We start from the raw sequence: 27,578 nt of genomic DNA, 5'->3' as shown, positions 1-27,578 counted from the left end.
AAAAATCTCGATAAAGTTTGATGTAGCTATCGTAATGTATAAATACGCCATCTCGTGTTTAAATTAATTCATTATTGTATTAAGAGTAGTTATAATATCACATTAAACCATGGCCAAGGTGTCGCCAGTTTTGTTTTTAATCCAATTGTGCTTGATACAGGTGGGTTCATAGTCTTACTAATATTATTAATGCGAAAGTTGGTGAGTGAGTTTGTGTGTATGTTTGTTACTTAATCACGTCAAAATAGCTGAAGGGATCGGGATGAAATTTGGAATAGAGGTAGATTACGAGTTAAAATAACACGTAACTTATTGACCAGGTTTTTGCTTGGCTCAAATTTAGTAATTTTACCCCCTCCCTGAAGTCCTGATGGATCTGATATTATGATATACACTCTTAATCTTGATAATCACTTAATATTATAAATATGAAAGTTTGTTTGTTTGGATGTTTGTCCGGCAATTACGCTGCAACTACATAACGGATTTTGATGAAATTTGGTGTTTATACCAAATTTCATCAAAATTCAATTAGTTCCTTGCTGACTTGGGTGATAGGCTAAAACTCTGTTAAATATCTATAAGATTTGTTTAAAAGTTATTCAATTTTATACTTTCTAACTTCATTAAAATTACACTTGCATTCAAGATTTAAAAAAAACTTCGGGAGGAAAACCAACAACCAAATCCTAGTCATACAACCTGAATTTTAAAAAATGTTTATCTAATAAAACATTTTATTTATTTCCAGTACGCGCTCAGTCAACGAATCAACACACCAACTATGAACAATGTCAAACAATTGCGAACCAACGCTCGCAACGTCCAATTACAAGGACAAATAACAACTCCAGAGTCTGCGCCTGCTCTGGATATATCAACCAAGGTGCCAGTCACGCCAAACCAGCAAATCAACATTGGCACACACGTTCTGCCAAACAATAACGATTTCTTGCTAGCAAACTTGGGTATTTCCAAAACCGTGATCCCGAGAACGCCTTTAACCGAAGCTCGCAACACCAACGAAGGCCAAATTACAAATCAAGGATCTGCTCTTGTCAAGGATACAATAGCAAAGGTTCCTGCTGTACCTAAGACCCCAATCAACCCTTATAAGCCCTTATTAGCAAACAACAACGCTTTTATGAACCCAAGCATGGCAAACATTGGTTTGGGCATCGGCGTATCAAGACAAGCTTTAGGAGCTGGTATGCCAAGCCAAGCGTTTAATGGAGCTGGTATGCCAAGCCAAACGTTCAACGGAGCTGTTATGCCAAGCCAAGCGTTTAATGGAGCTGGTATGCCAAGCCAAACGTTCAACGGAGCTGGGATGCCAAGCATGGCGTATGGCGGATCTGGCACAGGTGATGTAGGTGTCACTGGTGAGTTGCCTGTAAATGGCATGACGTCGGTTAAAGGACAAGTGCCATTGACTGGCAAAGTGTCTTTTACTGGCAATGTGCCGTGTGGTGGTATTGTCACCATTAGTGGTACTTCTGGTGCCAGTGGCAATGGCAATAAGGTGCCATATGCTCAAGGGCCTTATGGCAATAGGATTTACGGATATTAATTTATATTTCGATATATGTAATATTTATTTATTAAATATTTATTGTTAGTTTGTAAAATGTATTTCAATAATAAAATACTATTTGTTATTTCGTTTTTTATTGCTATCGACCGTGACTCGAAGAAATATGTTTGTGTTTCATTTATTTTGGTTTATTTTCTTGTTTTTTTTTACCATGAACTCTGAATATGTAGATACTTTAGTAATGAACTTGCCCTTATTACTTACATATGTAGTAAGTGTGGGCTCGACCGGAGTGATATCACGGCCTACAAAAAACCGACGTAAAACAACTTACATATGTGTATATAACGTTGTGTGTGAGTGAGGTTACCGGAGACCCAATCTCTCCGTTTCCCAATCTTCCTAATCTCCGATTCCCCAACAACTCTTAAATTCATAACCCTCAAAAGTCCGGCAACAATATAACGGCTTTATGTAACGGCTCTGGTGTTTCTGTGATTGCTTACCATCAGGTGCTGTATCTACTCATTTACCGACTTATACCTGAAACCTAGACTTATCATTTTTAATCATAATTTTAAAACTTAGACATATTTTTTGCTTGAAAGACTTATAATTATTAACTATAAGTTTAAAATCCAACCCACATCGAGCAGGCATGAAAAAAATCTTAGTGTGAGAAGAGGCTTTTGGTCAGCAGTGGCCACTTATAGACTGTTTATGTATAATATGATCTGTGATGTCAAGAATTACTACTATGTGACTCATTATGCAATGGAAATAAAAATGTTAAGTCGACATTACGTGTCGTTCAACCATCGTCGACAAATTTCGATGTCATCAAATTCCATCATTTATTGAATCAGCAAATAACATTCTGTAACGTTACATAACATACTTTTTTTTAAGGAGAAACAATCATCCATTGGCTCCTGACAGTCTTGACTTGGGTGAGGCGAGACGGAGTGTCAGATCTTACTGACTAAAAACTACACCATTCCTACTGGTATAGGCCGGAGCCTATGAATACTAATGACAGACTGATTGTGTGAAGAATGATATGCAACAACTGATGAACTGGTACCAAACTTAAATAATTTCAGTTAAAAGTAGGAAAGAAGAAGAGTATTTTAGATGCGTTAAGACTTTAGAAAATTGTTCTGATAGTAAACACCGGTCTTTAATACGTAGTCCAACTTTTTACAATATTTGATAAAAAATATTTACCATCCTGGGACTCGTGTCAATTTCTTTTTTGTGGGTCGCGTTTTGCGTGTGCCTCAAAGAGCCATCAGACCACCACAGATGGGGCCCAGTAAGGCTGATGCCTAATGCGGAGCTGCGGTTTACCGAGGCTTCAACTTGAAAAGCAGGAGTAGGAAAGGGGTGGTTTTTAGTCAGTAAGAGTCTGATACTCCCTCTCACCTCGCCTAAGGCGGGAGAAGTTATTGGATGATTTTCTCCCTTAAAAAAACACCTACCACACCCTCCCAAACTGTAACTCCTATGAAAACACCGGAACACTGAAGCCCGGCGCATCCCAAGTACATGAATGACTGTCTTGGATCCCGCAACGAAATAAATCAGAAGATATTATTAGAGGAGAAGAAAAAAATGAATAGTTTCCATATTGTGAAGTTCTGTCATTTTTAAGCCGACGAGATAGAGAAAAAAACTAACTAACATGTACCAGCGGCTTCGCCCACGTTCCAGTGGAATTAAAAGTTACCTATGTGTTATTCCAAATCATATCTGCCTTGCCCTGGCGAGAGAAGTCATTGGATGATTTTCCCCCTGAAAAAAAAAAAACTCCTGTACCAAATTGCATCTTGATCTCTTCAAACGTTATGACGTGATTGAGTAACGAACATACAGACAAACTCACCAACACAGTCTGACGAACTCATAAACTTTTTGTGTTTTTTTTAATGGTATAAGTCGGTAAATGAGCAGACGGATAACCTGGTGGTAAGCAATCGTTGATCCCCATCAACGATTGCCCTCTTCCCAATTCCCGATGGCAATTGGGCTTCCGGTAACCTCACTTACACAACGCAAGCGTTGTTTCACGTCGGTTTTCTGTGAGGCCTCGGTATCACTCCGGTCGAGCCGGCCCATTCGTGCCGAAGCATGGCTCTCCCACACAGATCATTTGGCGTTTTTGAATTGTCTCGGTCCATCCCAATGAGACAGGCGTGACCATAATATACAAGTTTATGAACTTTGTAAGACCTGCAATCAAACAACCAACAGAGAAGTCACGTTAAACAAAAACCTGGTAACTTATTATCAGATTAAAGGTTATTAAATAATTTCTGCCTCGTTGGTCGAGTGTTCGCAAGTGCGACTGCCGGACAAGGGGTCTCGGGTACGATTCGGGCAAAGTGTTACTGGGCTTTTTTCGGTTTTTCGAAAATTTCTAAGTAATAACACGAAGTCTGAAATTGTGCCCTATTACACGGGACTTATAACACAAATGGTGAAAAGTGGATGTACCTACATACATTGTATAGCGGCATTACGTGCCGTAACACACGTGTGCACTTGCTGCCTACCCCTTCAGGGATAAAAGGCGTGACGTTGCATCAATAATTCCGATAACAGTTATCGATTATAACGAAATAACTGATTTCTTTAACAGTAATTACGAAGTTATTTATGTAATCGTTTAGTATATAATGGTAGAGTTTTGATTCTAAATTATTCAGTTGTATTATTTCGATTGAAACTAATTCAAGATGGCAGCTAAACTATTCTTTTTAATTTGCTCTTCAGCTTGGCTGGTTCAGGTAAGATAATGGTTCTATTTTCAAGACTTTTTGAATTCTTCTTTTGTTTCTTTTTACATTGCCCCACACTAGGATTTTCTCCTGTGTCGTGGGTGCGTTTACAAACATACAAGTTCACATACACATGACACCTAGACCCGAAACAACAATTTGTGGATCACACAAAGAGTTGCTCCGTGCGACAATCTAGCCCGCATATCGAATTAAAATTTAGACTTTGGAACTTTAGACTTGAAAACAATCATACATTAATAACAAAAAGCAATCATACATCCATAACATAACAAGACTATTAAGGCTTTAACAATTTCATTCTCCTTTCCAGACCATTTCTGCCCAAAGCATCGGCGCAGTCAACTGCTTAGCTGCTGAAGAACTGGCCTTAGCAGGCAACGCTTTAGCCTACGGCGCAGGAAGACCCGTAGGCCTAGCCTACCCAGGAAACAACGCCTATGGACTGGCAGCCAACGGCTTCGTCCCCAGCAATGGTGGTGGCTTTGCAGTGAGCAGCTTCTCTCCCATCGCACCAACTGGCATCACAGTCTTCTCGGAGAATGCTATCGAAGGCGCTCTAGCTGTGAATGGTGAGCTGCCGTTCTTGGGAGCCGTGGCAGTAGAGGGAGCCCTGCCAAGCGCTGGAGCTGGTGGTATTAACTACGGCTGCGGTAGCGGCGCTGTTGGTATTGTGAGCGAGGGAGTTGCTCCTGCCGCTCCCGCCGGTCCGTACGGTGTCGCTCCTGGTGGCAGAGTCTATGGACCTTCTCTGCCCGGTTACGGTCCTGGCTTGCCAAGAGCCGGCCCTGGTTGCGCGGGAGTGTTCTAAATGTAATTAGCTTTAATGTTGTTGTTTGTTTTAATTATATTGAAGTTAATTATTTGATTTTTGTTGTATTATTTTGGTGACGATAAGTTCTGAAGTTTTTATTAAGGCGGCAGATGGGAGATTTACTTTTATATAAACACTAGCTGACCTGGCAAACTTTGTACTGCAAAATAATGATTTTCTCGCTCTTTAATCCTTCCCTGGACTTTAACAAATAATTCAAGAATGAAATTTGCCAAATCAAAAAAGCTGTTTTCGAGTTTTAGCGAGAATAACGAAAGCCAATTGATTTTTATGCATATGCATTGCATACTCGTCTTAGCCAATCACAATACACAATTTTTGCTAATTATGAGTTGGTCTCGCTCATACAGTTTTGACTGACTACAGTTTTGATAAGCACGAAATTCGATTAAATACTCCAATCATTGTTTACGCCCAAGAATCGCATCAGTTTTTCAACAGTACACTGGTAACCATGAAATGAATAAAGTATATTGGAAAAGGATTTTGGACAAAAGATGATGGTTTAAAAAATAAACAACTACATAAGATGACTCAATCTCTAAACATTTGCTAAAGACTAGGTTAAGTAACCATTATATTAATATCATTTTACAACTTAAAACAGGATATTTACCATATTTATTAATTTCTGTGAGTTTCTGATATTTCGGCACTGTTGCAAGCGCCATGACCACGTATGAAATATCGGAAACATAATGGTTACTTAACCCAGTACTTAGCAATTGTTTTCAGAACAAAATTCGTTACTAAAAATAGTTTAAGTAATCATTAAAGGACTTTGAGTACGGCAGTATGTCTGTCTTTTTTGGAGAATAAGGTTACCTACATAAAATATCCTTACAGGCAGATTTAACAAATAAGTATACAATGTTGTTGCATAGGATATCCACTTGAATTTGAAAAGCCTCTTTTTTATGGGATAAGCGGGTAACCGAGCAAACAGATCACATGATTGTAAGTAATCGGCGCCGCCCGCGCCCGTAGATACCCGAAACACCCGTAAGAAGTGCGTTGCCGGCTTTTTGGTGGTTAGGAATTTGAGAATTTTTGGGCATCCGGAGATTGAACAGATTGAGGAGGGGGAGTAAATTAGGTCTTCGATAACCTCACTTACATAACGAAACATACCACAAACTTACATACGCAAATGGTACGCTTGTTTAACACCGATTTTTTTGTAAAGTCTGTGATCACTCCAGTCGAGACGACAAATCTTTGGCAAACCATGACTCTCCCACACTTAAACTCTCTTTACTATCTTCAGCACAGATATTATACAATAAATAAACATTCTCTTGCGACGTGAAAGAAAAAGACACAAATAAATAAACACACTAATATAAGTATGGATACCTGCGATATTTGAGGCAATTTTTTATAGTATAAGCCGACCACCTGATGGTAAGTAATCGCCGCCGCACATGGACACTTGGAACACCGGTGGTGTTACAAGTACGTTGCCAGCCATTTGGGGGTTGGGAATTGAAGGGTTGTTGGGGAATCGAGTATTGAGAAGATTGGGAAGGGAGGAATTGGAACTCTGGTAGCAAAAATAAGTGTTGTTTCAGGTCGGTTTTCTTTTTCTTCTCCTCTAATAATATCTTCTGATTAATTTCGTTGCGGGATCCAAGACAGTCATTCATGTCCCTGAGACGCGCCGGACTTCAATGTTCCGGTGTTTTCATGGTTGTATCTACTGTAGATCCTGGCTTACAGGAATTGCAGCAGTTTAGCGAGGTTGTGGCGGGCTTGTCCCATAAAAAAAAGGTCGGTTTTCTGTGAGGCCGTGCCATACGTGGTGAAGTATGGCTCTCCCACACTTAAATAATAAACATACTTTGTGTTTGACACAAGCAAAATCTCAGATCAAAGCTGAAGCAGAAAATCTTGCAACTGCTACTTGGAAAAGATAAAAATATTACATTAAAGTGAAAGAAAGATTTATCACTCAATCGTGCTTTTAAACTAATCAGAAAATCAAATGGAAGTAATATTTCAATAGTTATCTGTCAAAGAAAATTATCGTCTAATCATAAGTAATCATTACATAATAAGTGAAGAAATACCTAAGTATATAACTAGATGTTTTATAGAAATTAATTCATTCAAAAATAGGCCCAGTGTCTTGAGTGTTTAAGTGGTTTATACTTTATTTTATACATAATTTAAATATGTTGTCTTTAATTATTTTATCTGCTGTTCTCTGTTTAGTAGAGGTACGTATTTTTTATAATCTAATCCATTAAGAAAAGAGCTGTTTTGTTTGGTGTTGCTTGTGTCCATGGAAGGCGCTGATGGCTTACCATTGGGTGATTCATCAGCTCGTTACTGGCTTATACCATAAAAAAACGAATTAATCCAATCCTTCAAGAAATGAGCATTAATATTTAAAAAGCTGACTCCTTTGGTTTTGCGGGCGACACTGGTCGCTTACCATCACATGATAAGTCTGCTCGTTAGTCTCAAAAAAAACAATAACTACTCTTATTTAGACACTACTGACAAACGGTGAAGGAAAACACCGTGAGGAAACTTGGACTTATAATTTTAAATTATATATTTGAGATTGCCAACCCACATTGAGCAAGCGTAATGATTAATGGTCAAACCTTCTCCGTTTGAGAAGAGGCCCTCTGTCAGCAGTGGCCACTTATAGGCTGATGATGTGTTAAGTGTATTTAATTATTTTTGTTTTTACAGAATACCTTCGGCCAATCTCTTGGTATCAACAAAGGATTTGGATTAAATGGACTCCCTCCCAATGGACTAGGACTAGCCAATGGATTGGCACCAAATGGATTACTTGGCAATGGCTTGGCTGTAAATGGTCTTAACCCAAACAACTTTGGCATAAACAACTTTGCCAGTAATAATTTGGCAGCAGCTAATCTAGCTGCCAATAATTTGGCTGGTGCTAATTGTGCTGGTAATAATTTAGCCAATGTAAACTTTGCTGCCAATAAATTTGCTGCAGTCAACAACATGAATAATGCTAACATTGCAGCAAATAATTTGGCTGCTAATAACTTTGCCGTTAATAATTTGGCAGCCAATAATTTTGCTGCCAATAGCTTGGCTGCCAATAATTTCGCTGCTAATAATTTCGCTGCCAATAATTTGGCAATGAATAACTTAGCTGCCAATAACTTGGCTAACAATTTCCAACTCAATAACAACTTAGCTTACAATGGTCTGGCCAATAACATGGCAGGTTTGGCCGGTGTGCCAAACGCTGTCAATGCTGGCTATGGTGATATCGCCGTCGTTGGCGAGCTGCCAGTTGGTGGCAACACTGCCGTTACTGGCAACGTGCCAGTGATTGGCTACGTGACTTTCGAAGGGACTCTGCCTGCCGGAGGTCTAGTCAGTGTTGCCACTAACAATAATTGTGGTTGTGTTTAGATTTTAATATTTACTTAAAAAGTAATTATTTGTAAAGTCAAAGTCATTATTTTTTTAATATTGTTATTGTATGTGTATTTATTTATTGATGTAATAAATGGAATTGAATGCATTTATATTTGATTTTTCTTTTATATTGTTTATTAAAACATATTGACTAGTATTACCCTGAACCAACAGATTATGCGATGTATAATTAGTAGGGAAGCCATTCATAGCACGCAACTTTTCATATAAAAAACATAGCGAAGTCCGTTTCCACCAGTGCTAAGCCATATGTACCAATGAATATGATTGATGGAAGCCAAACGCATACACAGCAACGTAGTGGAAAACAGTCTTACTGTTGGACAAACTGACAGACAACTCTATTGTGACGTTTTAAAAATACCTATTTGAATTAATTTTTGTAATCAATATTTTGCTATTGACCCTATACTATACTTTAATATTACTACTTTTGTTAGTTTTAGGATTCCGTACCCAAATGCTAATAAAAAGAATCTGGAACTAAGGATGTTTTTAAGAGCCGTCAGACCACCATAGATGAAGCTCAGTAGAGCTGAGCTACCCGGAGCTGCGGACTGCCTAGCGGGTTACCGGGGCTCCGGCTCGAAAAGCAGGAGTAGGAATGGGGTGGTGTTTAGTCAGTAATAGTCTGTAATTCACTGTCGCTTCGTCTAAGGCGGTAAAAGTTATTTCACAAAGCTGTATCTGATGAACTGTGTAATAGCTAGACTGTTGAATTTGTCATAGATGATGTTATCTGTTGTTACAAAAATAGAATATTTTTTTATAGTATAAGCCGGTAAACAAATAGACAGATCACCGCCGCGCCGCCCATGGAGACCCGAAACACCAGTAGCATTACAAGTTCGTTTCGAGCCTTTTGGGGGTTGGGAATTGACGAATTGTTGTGGAATCGGGGATCGGGAAGACAAATAAAATTATCGATTTATATTGTTATCTAGGTATGTACTCTTCGTGCAGGAATTGAAGTCGCACTTTACTGTTTTTAATATCAAAATGGTGAAGATAATATTATTTATTTACAAAGTACAATTTTTCTTAACAATCACACATATTCAATATAAGAGTTTTAAAAAAATAAATAAAAAGACAAAGCTTATTTTTAAAATATTTAATAAATTAAATAAATACTTTTATTACAAATTACAAATACTAAACAGCTACTCGATTTCCACAGCCATAATTGACAGACGATTTGCCATCCGATGGCACATTGCCATTAATGGTCACCGTGCCATACAATGGCATTCTGCCAGACACAGCCACTTTGCCATTCACTTGTAAATTATCTGCCATAATTTGTAAGCCAATAGGTTGATTATTTAGCGATTTGCCAGATACAGTGACTGGGAGAGGAGTATCGCCAAAGCTGTATGTTACTCTACTCGATTGTATACCATTTGGCAGATTGCCAATATTTCCTAATAGATTACCTCCTATAATTTCGTTTGGCATTAAAGTGCTAGTGATAGAGTTTACTAAATTAGTATCTGCAATGTTTGCCAACGTATTTGTATTGGCAAAGTTACTGTTCAGTAGATTTGGATGGTAAGTTAGCCCGTTGGTCAAAGGTTTAGTTGCCATTGGTATATTTTGATATTGGTTATTGCCGAAGGTGTTTAGTGAATATGGGCCGGTATTTCTTGGTGGATTTAACAAGCCCGGTTGGAATACTTGTGCCGATGTGTACTGTAAAAGAAATTAAAGATTAGATTAATTATTCTTTCCTACTCAATATTTTTTTGTAGATTTAGTATTAATTTTTATTTAGACTGCCTCGTTGGTCAAGTGGTCACAAGTGCTACTGCCGGGCAAGGGGTCTCAGGTTCGATTCCCAGATACGGCAAAGTATTCCCGGCTTTTTTCGGTTTTTCGAAAATTTCTCAGTAGTAACATGGAGTCTGGAATTGTGTCCAATATATGGCAATAGGCTCAATTACTTGGGACTTATAACGCAAATGGTGAAAAGTGGATGTACACTGCCCAGTGGCAAGGCGTGACGATAACATTTTACTAATTGACAATATAAACTACCAAAATAAATACTTTATGGATACTTTATATAAACGTTTCGTGTACTTTCTGATTAATTAGATTAAGAGATAAGAGAAAATGAAAAACGTAATCGAAGTAATAACCGCAGCGCCGGAGCCGTGACGGATATTTGAATGAAAAAAAAAACAAAAAATATTATAATTACCTGAACAGCAGCCATTAAAAACCAACAATACCAAATAACCATTTCTATTTACAAAAAAAAAGAACCTAAATTCAAAAATATGAACTCCGCCAAAAATCCAACAGCTCCGCTCAAAAATCTGCAAGGCTTTGCGAAAATAAATATGTAGACAGACAATTTTCTGCAGGGCTTACATAAAAGTGTTGTAACAAAATTATCTTTCAAGTAATATTATAATCTATTAAATCACGAACAAAGCGATAACTTCAAGACCGATAATAATTTGTAAAACGATAGGACATGTATGAAAGCACATGTTTGATAAATTATGAAATAAATAGTTTAATCATTGTTTTTTTTATGCAACGTAACATGCAACGTCGCGCCTCTTATCCACGAAGGGGTAAGTAGAGATGCACATTATGGCACGCAATGTCACTATACAATGTACACCCACTTTTTACCATTTGTATTGTAAGGTTCATGTAATAGGGAGTGAGGCTATTGCTATATACTGGGCACATTTCCAGAATCGTATTTATTACTGGCAAATGAATACCGAAATAAGCCCAATAATACTTGGCCCGACCAGGGAATCGATGCCGAGACCCCTGTCTGGTAGTCGCACTTGCGACTACTCTACCAACGAGACAATCGAAGAAGTATTTTTTTATCACTATAATATGTTGTAAAGCTAAGCTAAGCGGCGCGACAAGCAGGAGTAGGAACGTGTATAGTTTTTAGTCAGTAAGAGTCTGACACTCCCTCTCGCCACACATAAAGCGGGAGAATGCATTGAAAAAAAAAAGTGAAAGAAACCCGATTTTACGATAACTTACCGTCAATAAAATGTAATCCTGTAACTAACTTATCAATACATTAGCAAAAGAAACCCTCTAGTTTACTTTGGTTAAAAATTAGCAGTGATCTTAACTCTGCCAGAGGCTGGCACTTTGCCGCCAAACACCACAGGACCAAATTCTTCATCGTCATCAATATACCCTAAATTACGTATATCAATAAAACTTTCCTCTGCCAATGCCATTATAATTGGCACAAATTTGTCTGGCATGCTTATTTTTGTCACTGGCAATGGCGTGTCGGTCATTTCATTACTTTTTGAATATGGGTAAGCGATTTCTGGCAATGATGTTATTTTTGGCAAGTTTGCGTTTGGCAATATTGAGTCGTTTGGCCATTCTGAGTCTGGCAAAGGTAAAGTTGGTTCGGGGGTGACGACCACTGGTGTCGGTGGTGCGGAGTAGGAAGTGACTTCTGAAAAAATAATTGCATAACTATTAAATATATTTTATCCAAAATTTTTATTTAAGTACATTTAACGTCGACCCGACCGATCCAACCTGAGATTTTTTGTTTGGTAAGTATACATTACAGAAGAATATATCGAATCATGTTGGCAACTTCTTAAGTGTGGGAGAGCCATGTTTCGGCGCTAATGGGCCAGTTCGACTAGAGTGATACCACGGTCGACAGAAAACCGACGTGAAACCACGCTTGCGTTATACAATGTGATAGGGGTGGGACTTCTAACCCGTTAACTGAGTCCTACATCTAATTTTATCGACCAAAAAAATAATATGGGGGTTGAACCCCTAATTTATCATAATATTGAAAAATAGTGATTTTTTCGGCAAAAATAATTCACAAATGATCTAACACTCCCTTTCGCACCAAAACATTAACCATGAAAAAAATTCGTTTTATCTATAATAACAGAAGAATATATCAAAAACATGTTGGCAACTTCTTAAGTGTTAGAGAGTCATGTTAACTCGCTACTGGGCCAGTTCGTCCAAATGATACCACGGTCGATCAGAAAACCGACTTCATCAACCACGCTTGCCCTAAATACAATGTGATAGGGGTGGGACTTCTAACCATTTAAGGCTTACTACATCTAATTTTATGCTTATGGGGGTTGAACCAATGGAAAATATTGAAAAATAGTGATTTTTTCGGTAAAAAGCGATATTCACAATGATTTTTTTTGGCACCAAAACATTAATATTGACATATGAACAAAGTAATTCTAGTTGCCAAGGTTATTAGCAAAGTTTGTCGTTTTTTTTTTGTTTCTACGACGCATACAACTTCTGAAATATCAAAAAAAGTAAAAAAAATATTAAAATAGCCATAATTTTTAGGGGGAGGGGATACCCCTTCGACCCCCGATTTTGTCGAAACCTTAGATGTAGTACTCAGCCTTTACGGGTTAGAAGTCTCACCCCTATTTTGTATTTTGTTGTGTGAGTGAGGTTACCGGAGCCCCAATTCCGTGAAACCCTTCCCAATCCCCTATTACCCAACAACCCTTGAATTCCTAACCTCCAAAAGGCCACCAATGTACTTGTAACGCCTCTAGTGTTTCGGGTGCCACGGGCTGCGGCGATTGTTTACCATCAGATGATCCGTTTGCTCGTTTACCGGCTTATACCATAAAAAACTCTACTGCCTTATAATAAGAATGAAAATCAACAGAAAACTATTTGGTATACCTTCACGTGCTTTTGTCAGTACTTATAATACTCACTATTGTATCCATTGTTTCCAAATTCCCCTTTGATGCTGACACCTCCTCTCCCCTCCACTTGCCCTCCAAAATACACAGGTCCAGTTGTCCGAGGGTACGGAGACCAGAGGTTACTCATCATCATGCTTTGGTAGTACCATGGGTCGTATAAATATGGATTTTGGTAGTAAGGTATGGGAATCACTTCTATATTCTATAACATAATATACAACAAGTAAAATTAGACTTTTTATAAATCATACTGTATGGGGAAACCTCTTATGACTTAATTTAAACCACACATTTTTAATGTTATCATCTTGGCTGAAAATATACAAAAAATCGAAATAGGCCCAGTAGTCGAAAAATTGCATTTGATATCTCTTTGAACTAATTTGAACACTTTTACAAAATACGGCATTATTTGCCGCGCCACTGTCTTAAACATTCCTAGACAACCTACAACATTAATAACTCTTCTGTGGTCAAAGTACATGGAGCTAAAAAAATTATATACTTGGTTAATTTCATTATTTATTTTGGACTTGATTTTTTTTTCGGAAACAAATACTTTCGAAGATATATTGAAGGAAATATCGCGTTCTCTTCGTATTTGCCTCATTCTTAAAAAAGATTCATTATTTTTATTATAGAACAGTATTGTTACCTATAACTTACCATTGCCACCAAATTAGGCAATTCGTCAACCGGTATGTAAGCCATGATGTAGTCTTTGCCGGGATTGGCATAAATTACCTGTATTAGAATAGAATCAGGCGTTACTTTACAAAAATCCAAGCTACAACGTAACAATACAATACAATTTTAGTTTTCAAAGCGCTTGTAGATGTATTTTCAGCATGCGGTGTAAGCATTGCAAATTTTGCTCAAAAAGCACGAGGTGCAACACAAAAACACACAAATCACTCGAAATATGTTTCGCTCCTACATATGCATATCGCCACATTTAATCCCCGAAGGGGTAGGCAAACGTAATGACACTGTGTATTACTTTGCGTAAATCCAATGTAAACAACGTGACGATGAGCCTATAAATAACAATGCACCTTTTATAAGACTTTGTAGTACCACATGATTAATTTATTTCAAATGAAAGGCACAGAAAAAAAAACCAGTTATACTTCATGACCCGGGAATCGAACCCGAGACGCCTTGCCCGGTAGTTTCAATCAGCCAACGAGGCATGTTTCGCTCCTCCATGGTACAATACAGATACTTGGTTACATTGTTTTGCAACGTCACGCCTTTTCTTCCCGAAGGGGTAGGCAGAGGTACACATTACGGCACTTAACGCTGCTATACCTTGTTCACCGATTTTTCACCATTTGTGCTATAATTTTGTTTCTTAGTTTTGTTGGTTCAATTATGGGAGAGCAATGTAACATCAAATGTTCAGTCAAAGAGGTCGAAAATGAAGCTTAAGACAATCTTGTTATAGTCAAATATTATAAATTTATTACTTCATATGATTAGGTACTTGCCTCTACGGTAAATGCTGCCAAAATAACCAATTCAACAAAGACAATCATTTCGAATGTACACACAAACACACAATTTCACAAACAATGCCATACATACGTGACCTATTTTTATATGAAACGCTACATATTATCAAAAACTAATTAATTTTGTGAAGAACTGTTTAATATTATAAAGAATTATGAATGTTGGATGTCTGTTTGTACACAATAGGGATCGCGTACCATCAGGTGACTCGTCTGCTCGTTTGCCCCCTATTCAGCAAAAAAACAACGGATGACGTCATAAATCCTACATCGAACTTTGTGAAGTTTACATGCGAACAAACATGAATAGACCCAAAGAACAACAGTAGGGCAGAAAGCCTGCCGAGCATGATCACTTCACTTCACGGAGCAGACCAGCACCGTCATCCTCGTTGCCATCTCCCTCGTCCACCAATTTTACTAATCTCCGCAGTCAGGGTTATCAGAGAGCGGTGCTGCCCACTCCCTGTTAAATTTCCTTTGTGCTTTTCCTGATCGTGGTTAGTAAACAATTTTACTATCATAGCTAATGCTATGATTATTGCCGGGCTTAGCAATAAGTGGTCTAATGGGAACACTAATAGGGATCAAAATAAAACAACTATGCTCTAACCTGCCGATTTATTTAGTGTTGGTCAATTACCCTTACAAAGTCATGTCACGTAACCATAGCGCGATGTATTTCGATCCCAACACCATCTATCAAACGAACTTTTTTATCAATTTTTTGCTATAGTTTTGATCTGGAGCTGCGGACTACTTAATGAGTTCACCGGAGGTCCGGCTCTAAAAACAGGACTAGGAACGGGGTGGTTTTTAGTCAGTAAGTATCTGACACTCCCTCTCGCTTCACCCAAGGCGGAAAGTCATTGAACGATTTTCCCTCTTAAAAAAATGGTTGTTAATTTACAACGTATAATGAATTTCTTTGCCACTTAAAATTATTATCGAATGAAACCGCGGTATAGTACATTACTCATTTCGTCAATGAAACGTGACCTAGCCCTTAAATACATATTGTTATGATATCAGTACCTAATAGGTATTTCGAAATACTTATTAATTAATTAAAAACTAGACTAATAAATAAAATTGGAGTGTCTGTTTGTAATATTTAAATAATCGATGAAGGGAAACTTCAGCTGTTCTTTAATCGGATTTCAGTTTAAAATCTTAGAGCGCTTTTCCACCAGAGATGTGCTATGTAGCTATGCTACGAAGATGTAATAGCTAAACTGTGAAACTATGTGACCATTTCCACTGATACTAAGTTATGTATGTAGCTGTGTGAGGAAGATGCGCAGCTCAAGTATACAATGTATCGATAGTAGGGAAGCCATCCATAGCACGCATCTTTCCATATAAAAAACATAACTTAGCTGTGTCCATTTCCATGAATGATAAGCTACGTGTACCAATGAATATGATTGGTGGAAGCCAAACGCATCCACAGCAACGTAACATAACACAGCTCTGGTGGCAAAGCACACATACACTTGGAGTTAGTAGGTCTATAATTACATGGACAGAAGCAAATAAAAAACAGATAAGGTACAAAATTTTATTGATGTACATTTTAAAATAAATTATGTAAAAATATAAATAACCTTAAACTATTATATAAAACAATTATCTATTTACATGCAAGGACTATTTAAAACCGTCACAGTCTCTGTTATGCCAGCCACTGGCAAGCCGTTTAAAAATGGCAAATTCTCCAGCCCTTCAATTTTCAAACTCTTAACAATTTCTTGTGCCAAATTCAAATTGTTAAACACAAAATCGGCTTGGCAATCGTTTTCCGGAAAATTCGGAATGACTGGCATGTTACTATTTAGATATTCATATTGAAAATTATTAACAGGAACTTGAGGAGTGGTGCATTGATTGTGATTGTTGTTCAAAATGCCGCTACTTATAACATTTTGCAAATAAGCTTCTATAGGATCGATTAATATTATATTATTAGAAGGTGGTAATGGATTTACTGGCATTACTGTAGTCCCAATTAAAGGATTATTAGCTAAAGGGATGCCATTATTAAATGGAATGCCATTCAATTGATGATTAGTAACTGGCATCGGATTTCCTATTACATTTCTTGCGTCTGGCATACCGTTTCCTTTGGCATAATAATTGATATATTGCGGTTCACTGGTAATGGGTGAAGGAATGTTACCAATTGGTAGATTACAACTTGAAAATCCGTCGTTAAAAGGTAAATTAATTGGTACTGAATTACTGCCAGTGTTTCCATTGTGGTTTTGGCAGTTATTTATAGGCGATAATTCTTCAGGAATTCTTTGCACTGTGTCTGGTATGATATTAAAAGCTGGCATTTTGTTCACATTATTATTTAAATTCCCTATTGGCAAGTTATTTTGAGGTATTCCGTTAAAATTTGTAACTCCATCAGCAAATTGGAAACCGGTTATTCGAAAATTTTCGAGGTTTGGCAGTAAAGTGTTGATTGGCAAATTGTTTGATGGCAAAACATCGTTGTATGGCAGATTGTTTATTGGCATTACGTTTCCATTTGGTAAATTATTTTGTGGTAAAACATTTGGTAAAGAATTTGTTGGCATTAAATTAATATTGGGCAAATTATTATTGGATGGCAAAATATTGCTGTTTGGCAAGTTAGTTGAGGGCAATACATTACTAAATGGCAAATTACTTTGTGGCAAACCGTTATTACATAGAGACGGTAGAACGTTGCATGGCTCTTTTTCAAAAGACGGTAAGACATTTGGAACTTGATTAATATTAGGCAAAATATTAGGAAGTGGATTATTATTTGGCAATATATTTCCAGGATTTGGTAAATTATTTAAATTTTCAATAACATTGTTAGAGGCTGGCAAATTGTTAATAGTAAATGCGTTATTATTAATGCCATTTATATTCGGTAATATTCTATTTTGAGGACCAATATTTATATTGTTTGAAAACGGTAAATTAAATGGCAATGTTCTACCATTTATAATTCCATTGTTGTTGATATTCTTTGGCAATACATTGCCGAATGGCATGCCATTTCCGAGACCGTTTGGCAAGTTGGCATTTTTATTCAAATTGACTGGCGGGTTGTTGAATTGCCTTTTTGATCTGATTAGGTCTGCCAGTGGGATATATTGTAGATTATTCAGAATATCTAGACTGGCTACATCTTGTCTCAAGACTTGAGCTGATATTATCTGAAAAAAGAATTAACAAAAGTTATTATTAGTTTATTAAGTACTTTAAAAAAATATAAAATTTCTTCACCCGCCCTAGTGAGAGTAAGAGTCAAATCCTTACTAACTAAAAACCACCCCGTCCCAACTACTGCTCTATTCCAGCACCGCAGTATAATAGAATAGCCTATAAAAGAATAGCCCCAAAGGGCCATCAGACCTATGTCCAGCATTGAATACATTCGAGATAATGATGTTTTTTACTGAGATCGATATTTTGGAATCAATAAAATTCATGACTCCGTACCCTTAGTATGAGTTTCCTTTACGGGTTTTTTTTCTTTTTTTTGCTTTACGTTTAAAGTAATTAAAACAAGAGCGTGTTCGGCGTTCTGATTGGACGGCTCGAATAAACCAACCAACCAACGAATAAATGCTCATTTCAATGGAAATGAGTCTGCACATTTGACCTCTGGTTGGTTTATTCGAGCTCCTCAGAACTTTACTGGACGGAGTAATGCTTGACTTTTGACAATAATATTGTTGACTATGGGACATGGGAATCAAAACCAAGCCCTTTTTTTGGAAAAACGTTGCCCTTCAGTATGATTTTCTCCTGTATCGTGGGTGCGTTTACAGACATACAAATTCACATACACATGATACCCAGACCCGAAACAACAATTTGTGGATCACACAAAGAGTTGCTCCGTGCGAGAATCGAACCCGCTACACGTTGCTCAGCAGCCGGTTGCCCAGCCACGCCACCAACCGTGCAGTCAAAGTCACCGGTATCTTGAATCCCGCAACGAAATAAATCAGAAGATATTCTTAACGATAGTTGTAAAAAGTAGAAAACTATAGTTTCGACTCCTCTGACAGAATGACTAAAGCCTAAAGACACAAAAGAAGATTGCCCAACTGAAAGAAGCCCAGACGTCAATCACCAAAGCTGATTGTTATTTATTTATTTTTATATTGTTGACTGTGGTACATGAATTAAAACCTAAGGCCTTCTTACTTGGCAACCACCCTTCTGACAACTTGAATCTCGAGACAGTATTATAGAAATCCATCAAAACTATTACAAAATTAAATAAATTAAAAAATATACATACCTGAATTAAATTATACAAACAAACACTAAATAACTTTATATTCATCTCTCTATCTATGTACTACACATAGTTATATTAATACAAAATAAAAATATGTAATAGTTACATATACACTTTTATAGAAACAGTTATCAATGAGACGCGTCCTATCGATATTGATAGAATTAGTTAATGGAATCGATTCTGAGATGCAAACGTGATATTTATATAGTTTTTAAGTTTCGATTAGATAGTAGATACAGTTCGGTTTCAGATGAATTACCTGCCACGGACCCTCAAATTGTTGTAATGAGCTCTCTGCCGAGGTTTTCCAGTAGGCTACAACATCCAGTAGGTTACTTCAGGATGGAAGTAAGTAGGTTTCTTATGAGTCGGCAAAGCGCACCCCAATTGTTTCAAGCGTTCATAAAACACTGTAACCACTTACCATCAGGTGGGCCGTGTGCTTCCTTGCCACTGTCGTGGTACAAAAACAAAGACATATTTTTAGATAGTGTAAGTTATAAACCATATTCGTTCTTTTCGTTCTTCGTAGGGCCATTATTACAGGCCATTAGGTGTCAAAGCTAATATCATCCAATGACTTTTTCCGCCTTGGGCGAAGCAAGAGGGAGTGTCAGACTCTTACTAACTAAAAACCACCCCATTCCTACTCCTGCTCTTCGAGCCGCGGCTCCGGGTTGATTGTCAAAGCTAGAAATGAGTTTATTGCCATATAACATGGGGTACAATTCCAAACGCTGTCATTTAAACAAGTGTGGAAAAATGTGTAAAGAAATATGAAAATAAAAATCTATAAGTACATTTAATTAGTTATACCCAGCTGGGATTGGTAAAATAAAAACGAAATCAAATAAAATTAGCAACAAAAAATAATTTAATTTATTAAATTCAAAATAAATAATAACATAACAACACAAACTTCACAAAAAAATAAATAAAACACAAACACCACCACTAGCAATTCCAAATTCAAACGTATCTGACGTTTACGGGCCTGTCATTTCGAACTGTCACCTGTCTCTTTGACGGGCGGATGACATTGACGTTGTCAATATTCTTATGACATTTGCAAGCGTTAGCCGCCATCATTAGGCTTTCTAAAGCTGAATTCTTTAATGCTTCTACCATATAGATCCTCTTATTAGGCGCTTTAGTACATTTCGGCGGCATTTTTTGTATTACAGTAGCTAATGTGTTTAGTTTTTCTACTATTGGCATGTTGGTCGAGTATGTTGATAGTAAAGTGCTTATTAATGGGTGTGTGGCCGTTGGTTTGAGCGCTTGTTGTCCGTATGGTATGGGCTGCATTCTGTATTGGGCTTCGGCGTTCTGAAAAAAGAGACATTTTATTTATTTATTTAGCTCTTCATGCACATAAATGTGTACAAGGTGGGCTTAATGTCGTAGGCATTTTCTACCAGCCAAACATTTTAATTTGTTTATGCTATAGAAATTGTGTCGTAAATGCCCGGTGATTTAAGACCGCCTCTTATGCGAGATGAGAGTGCAGTTTCGAAACCTATCAATGGCAAGTACCAACATAACATTTTCCGAGTGATATGTACTTTCTAACATTATTTAGCACCACTGACAAACGGTGAAGGAAAACATCGTGAGGAAACCTGGGCTTATAATATCTAATTATAAGTTTGAAATCGCCAACCCGCATTGAGCAAGCGACAGCTCCAGATTTAAATTTAAGATTAGAATTCCGCCAGCAACACAGCCCAGGAATCCTATATAGCTTATTGTAAACAGTTATTCATAATATTTTAACTTTAATGAAATATCTTAAATTATACTTACATTAATCAACATTAACGCTGGAATAACAATTAACCAAAACAAATTGAATACAGCAGCCATATTTGTTTTAATCGTCAAGTATTATAAATTTTTTTAAGAAAGAACTTTTAATTTAAGATAGTAATTGAACACTTTGTCTTTTTATCTTAAAAATATTTTATTTATTTCGTTTTATTTTTTAAGGTGTACTGATTAGGAAGCCTTTTCTATATTTTATGATATAAATTAATTCTTCTACTATTTATGTATGCCTACTGTTATCAATATACAATCGTTATCGTTATATTTAAGTAATAATTATGTCATATTACATTATATTGATATAGGGATAAGATAATTATTTCAAAATTTAAGTTGTTACTGTGTTAGTTGCAAGTGCAACTGCCAAACAGGTGTTGTTGGGTTCGATTCTTGCTTGTTTTTCATAGACAAATTATGTTTGGAATGTTTAGTGTAATGTAAGCAGACTCGTCGTTGGTGAAGTGGTCGCAAGTGCGATTCCCGGACAAGGGGTCTCGGGTTCGATTTCAGATCGGACAAAGGACTGCTGAGCTTTTTTCAGCTTTTCGAAATTTTCTCAGTAGTAGCACAACGTCTGGAATAATTGTGCCGTATATGGCAATCAGCTCATCCGCTGTTACATGGGAGTTATAACATAAAATATGGTGAAAAGTGGGTGTACATTGTACAGTGGCATTAAATGCCGGAACGTGCAAGTACCCCTCTGCCTACCCTGTTCGGGAATAAACGGCGTAATGTTGAGTGATCAGCAGATGGTATATTATAAAATAACTTTATCACTTGTACATGCGTAGGCAATTGCCTAATAGATAGCAAAATAAAATAGCTACTATCATTTTTATAATAAAATTATTATGAAAAATCTAATTACAAAATGATCTCATTGATAATACCTTACTATATAAAGTCGAGCTTTCATTTTAACAATCACAGTTCACGGTTACTTGTGTATTATAAGTATTTTATATAACAAAAACAATGTATTCTCTTGCTTTGATTGTTCTTTCAATTTTCGCTGGCGTAAGTATCTAATATACATATTAGTTTTTAAACTACAAGTTTTATATATTTAAAAATCCAATTAAATGCAACAAATTAGTTTATTAGTTTAGATTTGTTAAAGTTCATTTTTTTGTTTTACGGGGTGCATTTTCCATTTAACCTACCTACGACAAGTAACAATGTGACTTTGTCCGAAATAAATTTTAATATTAATTATGTACTTTCTAAGATTATTTAAACACCACTGAAAAACGGTGAAGGAAAACATCGTGAGGAAACCTGGGCTTATAATTTCTAATTATAAGTTTGAAATCGCCAATTCGCATTGAGCAAGCGTGGTGAATAATGCTCAAATCTTCTCTGTGTGAGAAGAGATCTTTGGTCAGCAGTGGCCACTTATAGGCTGTTGAAGTGATTCATTATTAAGTTATCTCTTTTTTACAGGCCCAATGTCAAATCTTCGCACCATACCCAAGAGCCGTTCCAGCCGTCGTGCCAAGCTGTCCCTGTGGAAATCCCGCGCCAGTGCCATTGCCCGTGCCAGTGCCAGCCGTATTGCCAGGACGACCCTGCGCTAATCCGCCATTAAACGCCATAGTGCCAGCATGCGGATGTGGCAATCCAGCTCCATTGCCAGTACTGAAAACGCCTTTAGGTTATGAGCCAGCGTTTAACCCTGTAATTGAAGCTCCATTGCCACTGTCTCTGGCGTCTCTGGCGCTTGGCAACCCGTTTCTGCCAGCCGCGTCGCCAGTGTCCGCGTTGGCGCCATTCTCGCCCTTATTGCCGCCTGCCAATACGTGCAGTCGTTGCCAATATTTGAAGAAGATTCCTATTCCACCTCCCTGTATCTAAATGGTGTGTTTATTTATTTTTCTGTTTTGAATAAATTATTTTGTTAATTTAATATGTTTTTTTATTTGTTATTTTGTGATTTGTGAGTTCGTGAGCGGTGCTTTATTACAAGATGAATATTACATAATCCGTATTATGTATGATTTAACAAAATTTTTTCACCCCTGTCTGCTATTTTGGTAGATTGCTTACCAATACGAGCGCTGAAAACCTAGACCTAGACTAAATTGATATTTTTTTTTGATTTTGATCCAGTAAACGAGCAGACGGACTAACAGACTACTATTTATTTCTTTAGGTATTTGTTGACATTTCAAAAGTGGTTTATGGACTAATTTAACTGGAATAAATGATTTGACTTTGACTTTAAATAATATCAAACCTAAGTAATTAAACTCCGTCATCTCATCTTTCAATTAATAGTCAGCAGAAAGAAAAAGAAAAGAAACGTTTTTGACCCTATTGCCATACCCCGGGTTCAATAATAATTGCAGACTCCGTGCTATTGTGAAGAATTTTGTAAAATCACAATAACATCCCAATCTTCCCAATCCCCGATTCCCCAACATCCCTTAAATTCCTAATCCCCAAAAGGATAGGAAGGCAACATACTTCTAACGTCTCTGGTGTTTCGGGTGTCGATAGGCGGCGATTATAGCGAAAATAGCCAATAGTCTTTTAAATAGATCAACTATAGAACCCATCTTCGCGCCTGTTATTGGTCACCCCAAGTACACTTGGCGATTTACGGATCATGTAGGAAACTGCATAATAAGAGCGACTGCGAGAGCCTTTTTGTTTGAGTCTAATTGGAATTTAACCCCTTTCCTGATGTCCGATCAATCTGAGATTTGATACACACTTGGTGATCTTCCATACAAATTATAAGCCCCTTAAAAGCCGTGTAACATAAAAAATTTATTTTATGAGTCGACGTTTGGGCGTTTGGCCACCATCTCGCCTGGTGGTAAGCGATTATACGGACGTTATACCCATCAGGAAACAGACTCCGGCAAAAAATTCCACTCCCTCAGAGTTCGCACTGTAGCATTCGCCGTCCAATCGGAATAAAGTAGGTACAATTTTTCAAAAATCAAAACAAAATTGTACATTGCAAAATAAGTTATTTATTTCATTCCTTTACACATTACATAGGCATTAATATAAATAAATTAATCTTACACAACTACTAAACTAAAACAAATCTTCACCGTTCAAAAAATACCAAACGACCAATTCACATTATGGATGCCAATTACCTAGAAGGTAGGGGGTGGTATGGGGAATTTCCTGGAAAATTTACTTCTGGCCTGAGGAGTTGCTGATGGTATACCTCCAGCTATAATTGGAGCTGATGGTACAACTGGAGAAGGTTGAGACAAAAGCATGTTATCACGGACTAGTATTTGCTTCTGAGGTAAACGAGAGTATTCTGGTTGAACTAAAACTGTTTGCTGCCCGTTTCTCTGTATCATTCTAAACGATGCATCGTTATTATCAACCATTAATTTCGTGGGTAAATCATTATTTCTAATAATCACTTGTCTAGGCACAGTTTCCACACCATTCCGGATGATAACGGATTTTGGTGTAACCATTTCTTGGATAAGAACGGATTTTGGTGAAACCGTATCCAGATTTTGGATTAAAACGGATTTTGGTTGGTTTTGGGTGAGAGTTGTGGGTGTGTTGCCAATTATTGCGTATCTCCTGTTGACTTTTATTGGCATGTTTGATGTAACCATGTTGCCAATGGAATCCATTACGTTTTTGATTGATTGTCCTGGATTTTTTGGTATCATGGTTTCGAGAAATGTCATAGCATTCGATGGCAGATTTTGGCTGAGCGCTGATGTGGAGATTAGTGCTAGGAATATTGTTGTATGTTTTAGATGCATTTTTTGTCTGAAACAAAGGGTTTAATTTATTAATTAATGGGGAATGAAAAAAAACCTATGATCGCGTAATGACCCAAAGAGTAAAGAAGTTGTAAGTTTTTGTTTCGAATGATTTTTCATAATATTCAGGTGCTTACTGCAAAATTTTAGAGTATGAGTTTAATAAAGATGTTATTGGGTCACTTTTTGCATTAAAATAGAAATAGGCACTGCTTATCGATTCTACGAGTAATAATAATTCAAAAATTCTTTAATAAATAAATAGAATTATCTACTGTGATCTAATTATGCTTACCTTTTCTTCTCTGCCTTCGAGGACTACCTAACTATAATCTATTCAAGGAAATCTAATTTATATGAAACCAGAATTCTCAAAATTATCACCTACAACTATTGCAACAAAGTTATAGATAAGTGAAACGTTTCAAAATCATTCATTAACGATTAATTTTCTTACGTCGGTTTCATTATTAAATTCTTTATCGATATTAAACGTGGTTTATCTTTAACATAACAGTTTGCCTCGTTGGTCAAGAACCTAATCATAAGTGCGGCTGCTGAGCAAAAGGGTATCAGGTTTTTATTCTTAGAGTGCTTTTCCACCAGAGATGTGCTATGTAGCTATGGTACGAAGATGTAATAGCTAAGCTGTAAAACTATGTGACCGTTTCCACTGATATTAAGTTATATAGCTGTGCGAGAAAGATGCGCAGCCAACCATAGCACGCATTTTTTCCATATAAAAACATAGCTTAACTGAGTCCGTTTCCACCAGTGCTAATCTATATGTACCAATAAATAGGATTGGTGGAAGCCAAACGCATCCATAGCAACGTAGCATAGCATGGCAAAAGATTTCATATGGGTCATTTCGGTTTTTATGAAATTTTCTCAGTAGGTAGGTAATAGCATAGAGTCTGGATTCCATAACAACGGGACATTACCGGATTAACTTTACTTAAGGCCTCTTCTAAATAGAGGGATTTTCTCCATTGAGGGATTCTCCACGATTGAACATGCCTGTTATAGGAAGGTTGAAAAGAAAACAACAAAATAAATTTTAATTTAAAGAAATATTTATTTTAATCTAACCTATAAAGTAGGTACTTAAGAAAATTCACAAGAAAGGTGGTTGCAATGTAACCTGACGCAAATATTTAGGGTTACAACTGCATCCGGGCATACCACACCCGCATCCGCAGGAAGGCACTTCGATTGTTGGCAAAACGCCTCCGTATGATGGCACCTGAATACCGAGACAATTGCAGGGGCCCGAACATCCGCATGTAGACAGGCTCCCACAGTTACAGGGGCCATTACATCCACAAGGTAGAACAGACAGTCCACAAGTGCAGACATCAGTACAGCCACAGGCTGCTGTAGGCACACCACAACTGCAGGGGCCAGAACATCCACAAGCTGCTACAGGCATCCCCAAACACGAACAGGGTCCATTACATCCGCAGCTTGGTACAGAAAGACCACATGAACAGGGACCCATGCATTCACAAGAGGATAAACCAGCACAACCACAGGGGCCCACACATCCACAAGATTTTGGTACAGCACAGCTACAGGGCGCTTGACAGCCACAAGCAGGCACATAAGACGGCACATCAATGAGAGCGCTTATACCATAAGAATAAGCCGGCGACTGAATGCTAGCACATCCACATTTAGGTACATCAATAGCAGCAGGAGCACACGCAGGCAGTTTGACAGCGGGTACTCTACAACCGCAGTTAGGTTCACCACATCCGCAGGGGCCCCGACATCCACAGGGGCCCGAACATCCACAGGGAAGGTCAATAACTGAAAAAGGGGCTACACCGTAATTTGAAACCTCTAGCGTTGGGAATAGGTTTCCTAATGGGTTGATCTCAATAGCTTCAGCATATCTATAATTAGGGACGTCAATCACAGGTGCAGGCAAGCTCACAGGTCCATACACAGGTTCTATAAGAGATCCTCGGGATCCTAAAGTCAGGATGTCTATTATGGAGCTCTGACATCCACATCCAATGCCTAAGTTTTGAAGATCTGATTTCTTGAGTTTGGCTTTGGAGATCTTCTTTCGAGCGTCGATCTGGAATAGAAAGTAAATTCTTTGTTAGGACGAGAACACTTTATATTATGACATCAAGCTGATTAATTTATTTAGTCGTAGGCAAAGGCCTGGTTACATTAGTTACATTATTGCCTTCACATAGGCAACAGTAAGAAATTTCTGGTTGGAGTCTTTTTTAAGGGGGAAAATCATCCAATGACTTCTCCCACCTTGGGCGAGGCGGGAGGGAGTGTTAGATTCTTACTGATACAAAACCCACCTCGTTCCTACTTCCTGCCTGTCGGACCGGAGCCCCGGTAAACCCGCTAGGTAGTCCGCAGCCAGATCCAGATACCAGATTCGGAGATCTGGTTGAAGTCTGGAATTGTGTCCAGTACCTATACACTGCACTAGGCTTACTCCCTATTATATGGGACTTATGAGCACAATTGGTAAAAACTAGGTATAGGTACATTGTACAGCGGCATTAAGTGCCTTAATATGCAAACGCAACTCTGCTTACTCCTTCGCGAATAAAAGGCGTGACGTTACTTAAGATTATATAATAAAACAATCATAAAATACTTACCATTATACAGGAAACAATCAGAATCACAATCGATAATTTGCCGAAATACATTTTTAATAATTTAATTATAATACTTGTAACTTGTAATTATAATAAATATCGAATTAAACTATACATAAATGAAATAAAAATAGCCTTTTATACTCAAAATATTTGTCAATATATTTTTTATTGATTAATCGATATACTTACAAAATTGCGTTAAGTAAATCGATAAAATCGA

General features: G+C 37.4%; 6 protein-coding genes across 6 annotated transcripts; 3 read left to right on the top strand and 3 right to left on the bottom strand.

Moving 5' to 3' along the window:
• Nucleotides 1-4,211: 4,211 nt before the first annotated feature.
• LOC118279962 (chorion class CB protein PC404-like) lies at nt 4,212-5,203 on the top strand. Its single transcript, XM_035599827.2, has 2 exons — nt 4,212-4,323; nt 4,649-5,203. The coding sequence occupies exons 1-2, from the start codon at nt 4,273-4,275 to the stop codon at nt 5,144-5,146; spliced, it is 549 nt and encodes a 182-aa protein (XP_035455720.2). The 5' UTR covers nt 4,212-4,272; the 3' UTR covers nt 5,147-5,203.
• A 2,082-nt stretch (nt 5,204-7,285) lies between these two features.
• LOC118279564 (putative uncharacterized protein DDB_G0286901) lies at nt 7,286-8,609 on the top strand. Its single transcript, XM_035599199.2, has 2 exons — nt 7,286-7,389; nt 7,874-8,609. The coding sequence occupies exons 1-2, from the start codon at nt 7,345-7,347 to the stop codon at nt 8,573-8,575; spliced, it is 747 nt and encodes a 248-aa protein (XP_035455092.2). The 5' UTR covers nt 7,286-7,344; the 3' UTR covers nt 8,576-8,609.
• Nucleotides 8,610-16,477: 7,868 nt separating this feature from the next.
• On the bottom strand, nt 16,478-19,277 carry LOC118279565 (putative uncharacterized protein DDB_G0286901). The gene is made up of 2 exons (XM_050702457.1): nt 19,135-19,277; nt 16,478-18,037 (listed from the first exon to the last, which is right to left on the bottom strand). The coding sequence occupies exons 1-2, from the start codon at nt 19,177-19,179 to the stop codon at nt 16,478-16,480; spliced, it is 1,605 nt and encodes a 534-aa protein (XP_050558414.1). The 5' UTR covers nt 19,180-19,277.
• Nucleotides 19,278-20,055: 778 nt separating this feature from the next.
• Nucleotides 20,056-21,006, bottom strand: LOC126912102 (uncharacterized). Its single transcript, XM_050702594.1, has 2 exons — nt 20,944-21,006; nt 20,056-20,466 (listed from the first exon to the last, which is right to left on the bottom strand). Exons 1-2 carry the CDS (start codon nt 21,001-21,003, stop codon nt 20,107-20,109), a joined length of 420 nt encoding a protein of 139 aa, XP_050558551.1. The 5' UTR covers nt 21,004-21,006; the 3' UTR covers nt 20,056-20,106.
• A 923-nt stretch (nt 21,007-21,929) lies between these two features.
• On the top strand, nt 21,930-22,873 carry LOC118280006 (uncharacterized). The gene is made up of 2 exons (XM_050702589.1): nt 21,930-21,984; nt 22,411-22,873. Exons 1-2 carry the CDS (start codon nt 21,943-21,945, stop codon nt 22,819-22,821), a joined length of 453 nt encoding a protein of 150 aa, XP_050558546.1. The 5' UTR covers nt 21,930-21,942; the 3' UTR covers nt 22,822-22,873.
• A 2,922-nt stretch (nt 22,874-25,795) lies between these two features.
• LOC118279971 (uncharacterized) lies at nt 25,796-27,429 on the bottom strand. The gene is made up of 2 exons (XM_035599834.2): nt 27,356-27,429; nt 25,796-26,805 (listed from the first exon to the last, which is right to left on the bottom strand). Exons 1-2 carry the CDS (start codon nt 27,404-27,406, stop codon nt 25,837-25,839), a joined length of 1,020 nt encoding a protein of 339 aa, XP_035455727.2. The 5' UTR covers nt 27,407-27,429; the 3' UTR covers nt 25,796-25,836.
• Nucleotides 27,430-27,578: the final 149 nt, after the last annotated feature.

Source organism: Spodoptera frugiperda, chromosome 22 (assembly GCF_023101765.2).
Source record: "Spodoptera frugiperda isolate SF20-4 chromosome 22, AGI-APGP_CSIRO_Sfru_2.0, whole genome shotgun sequence".
NCBI lineage: Eukaryota > Metazoa > Arthropoda > Insecta > Lepidoptera > Noctuidae > Spodoptera > Spodoptera frugiperda.
Note: the sequence above shows the minus strand (reverse complement) of the source record. Positions and strands in the feature narration are given on the sequence as shown.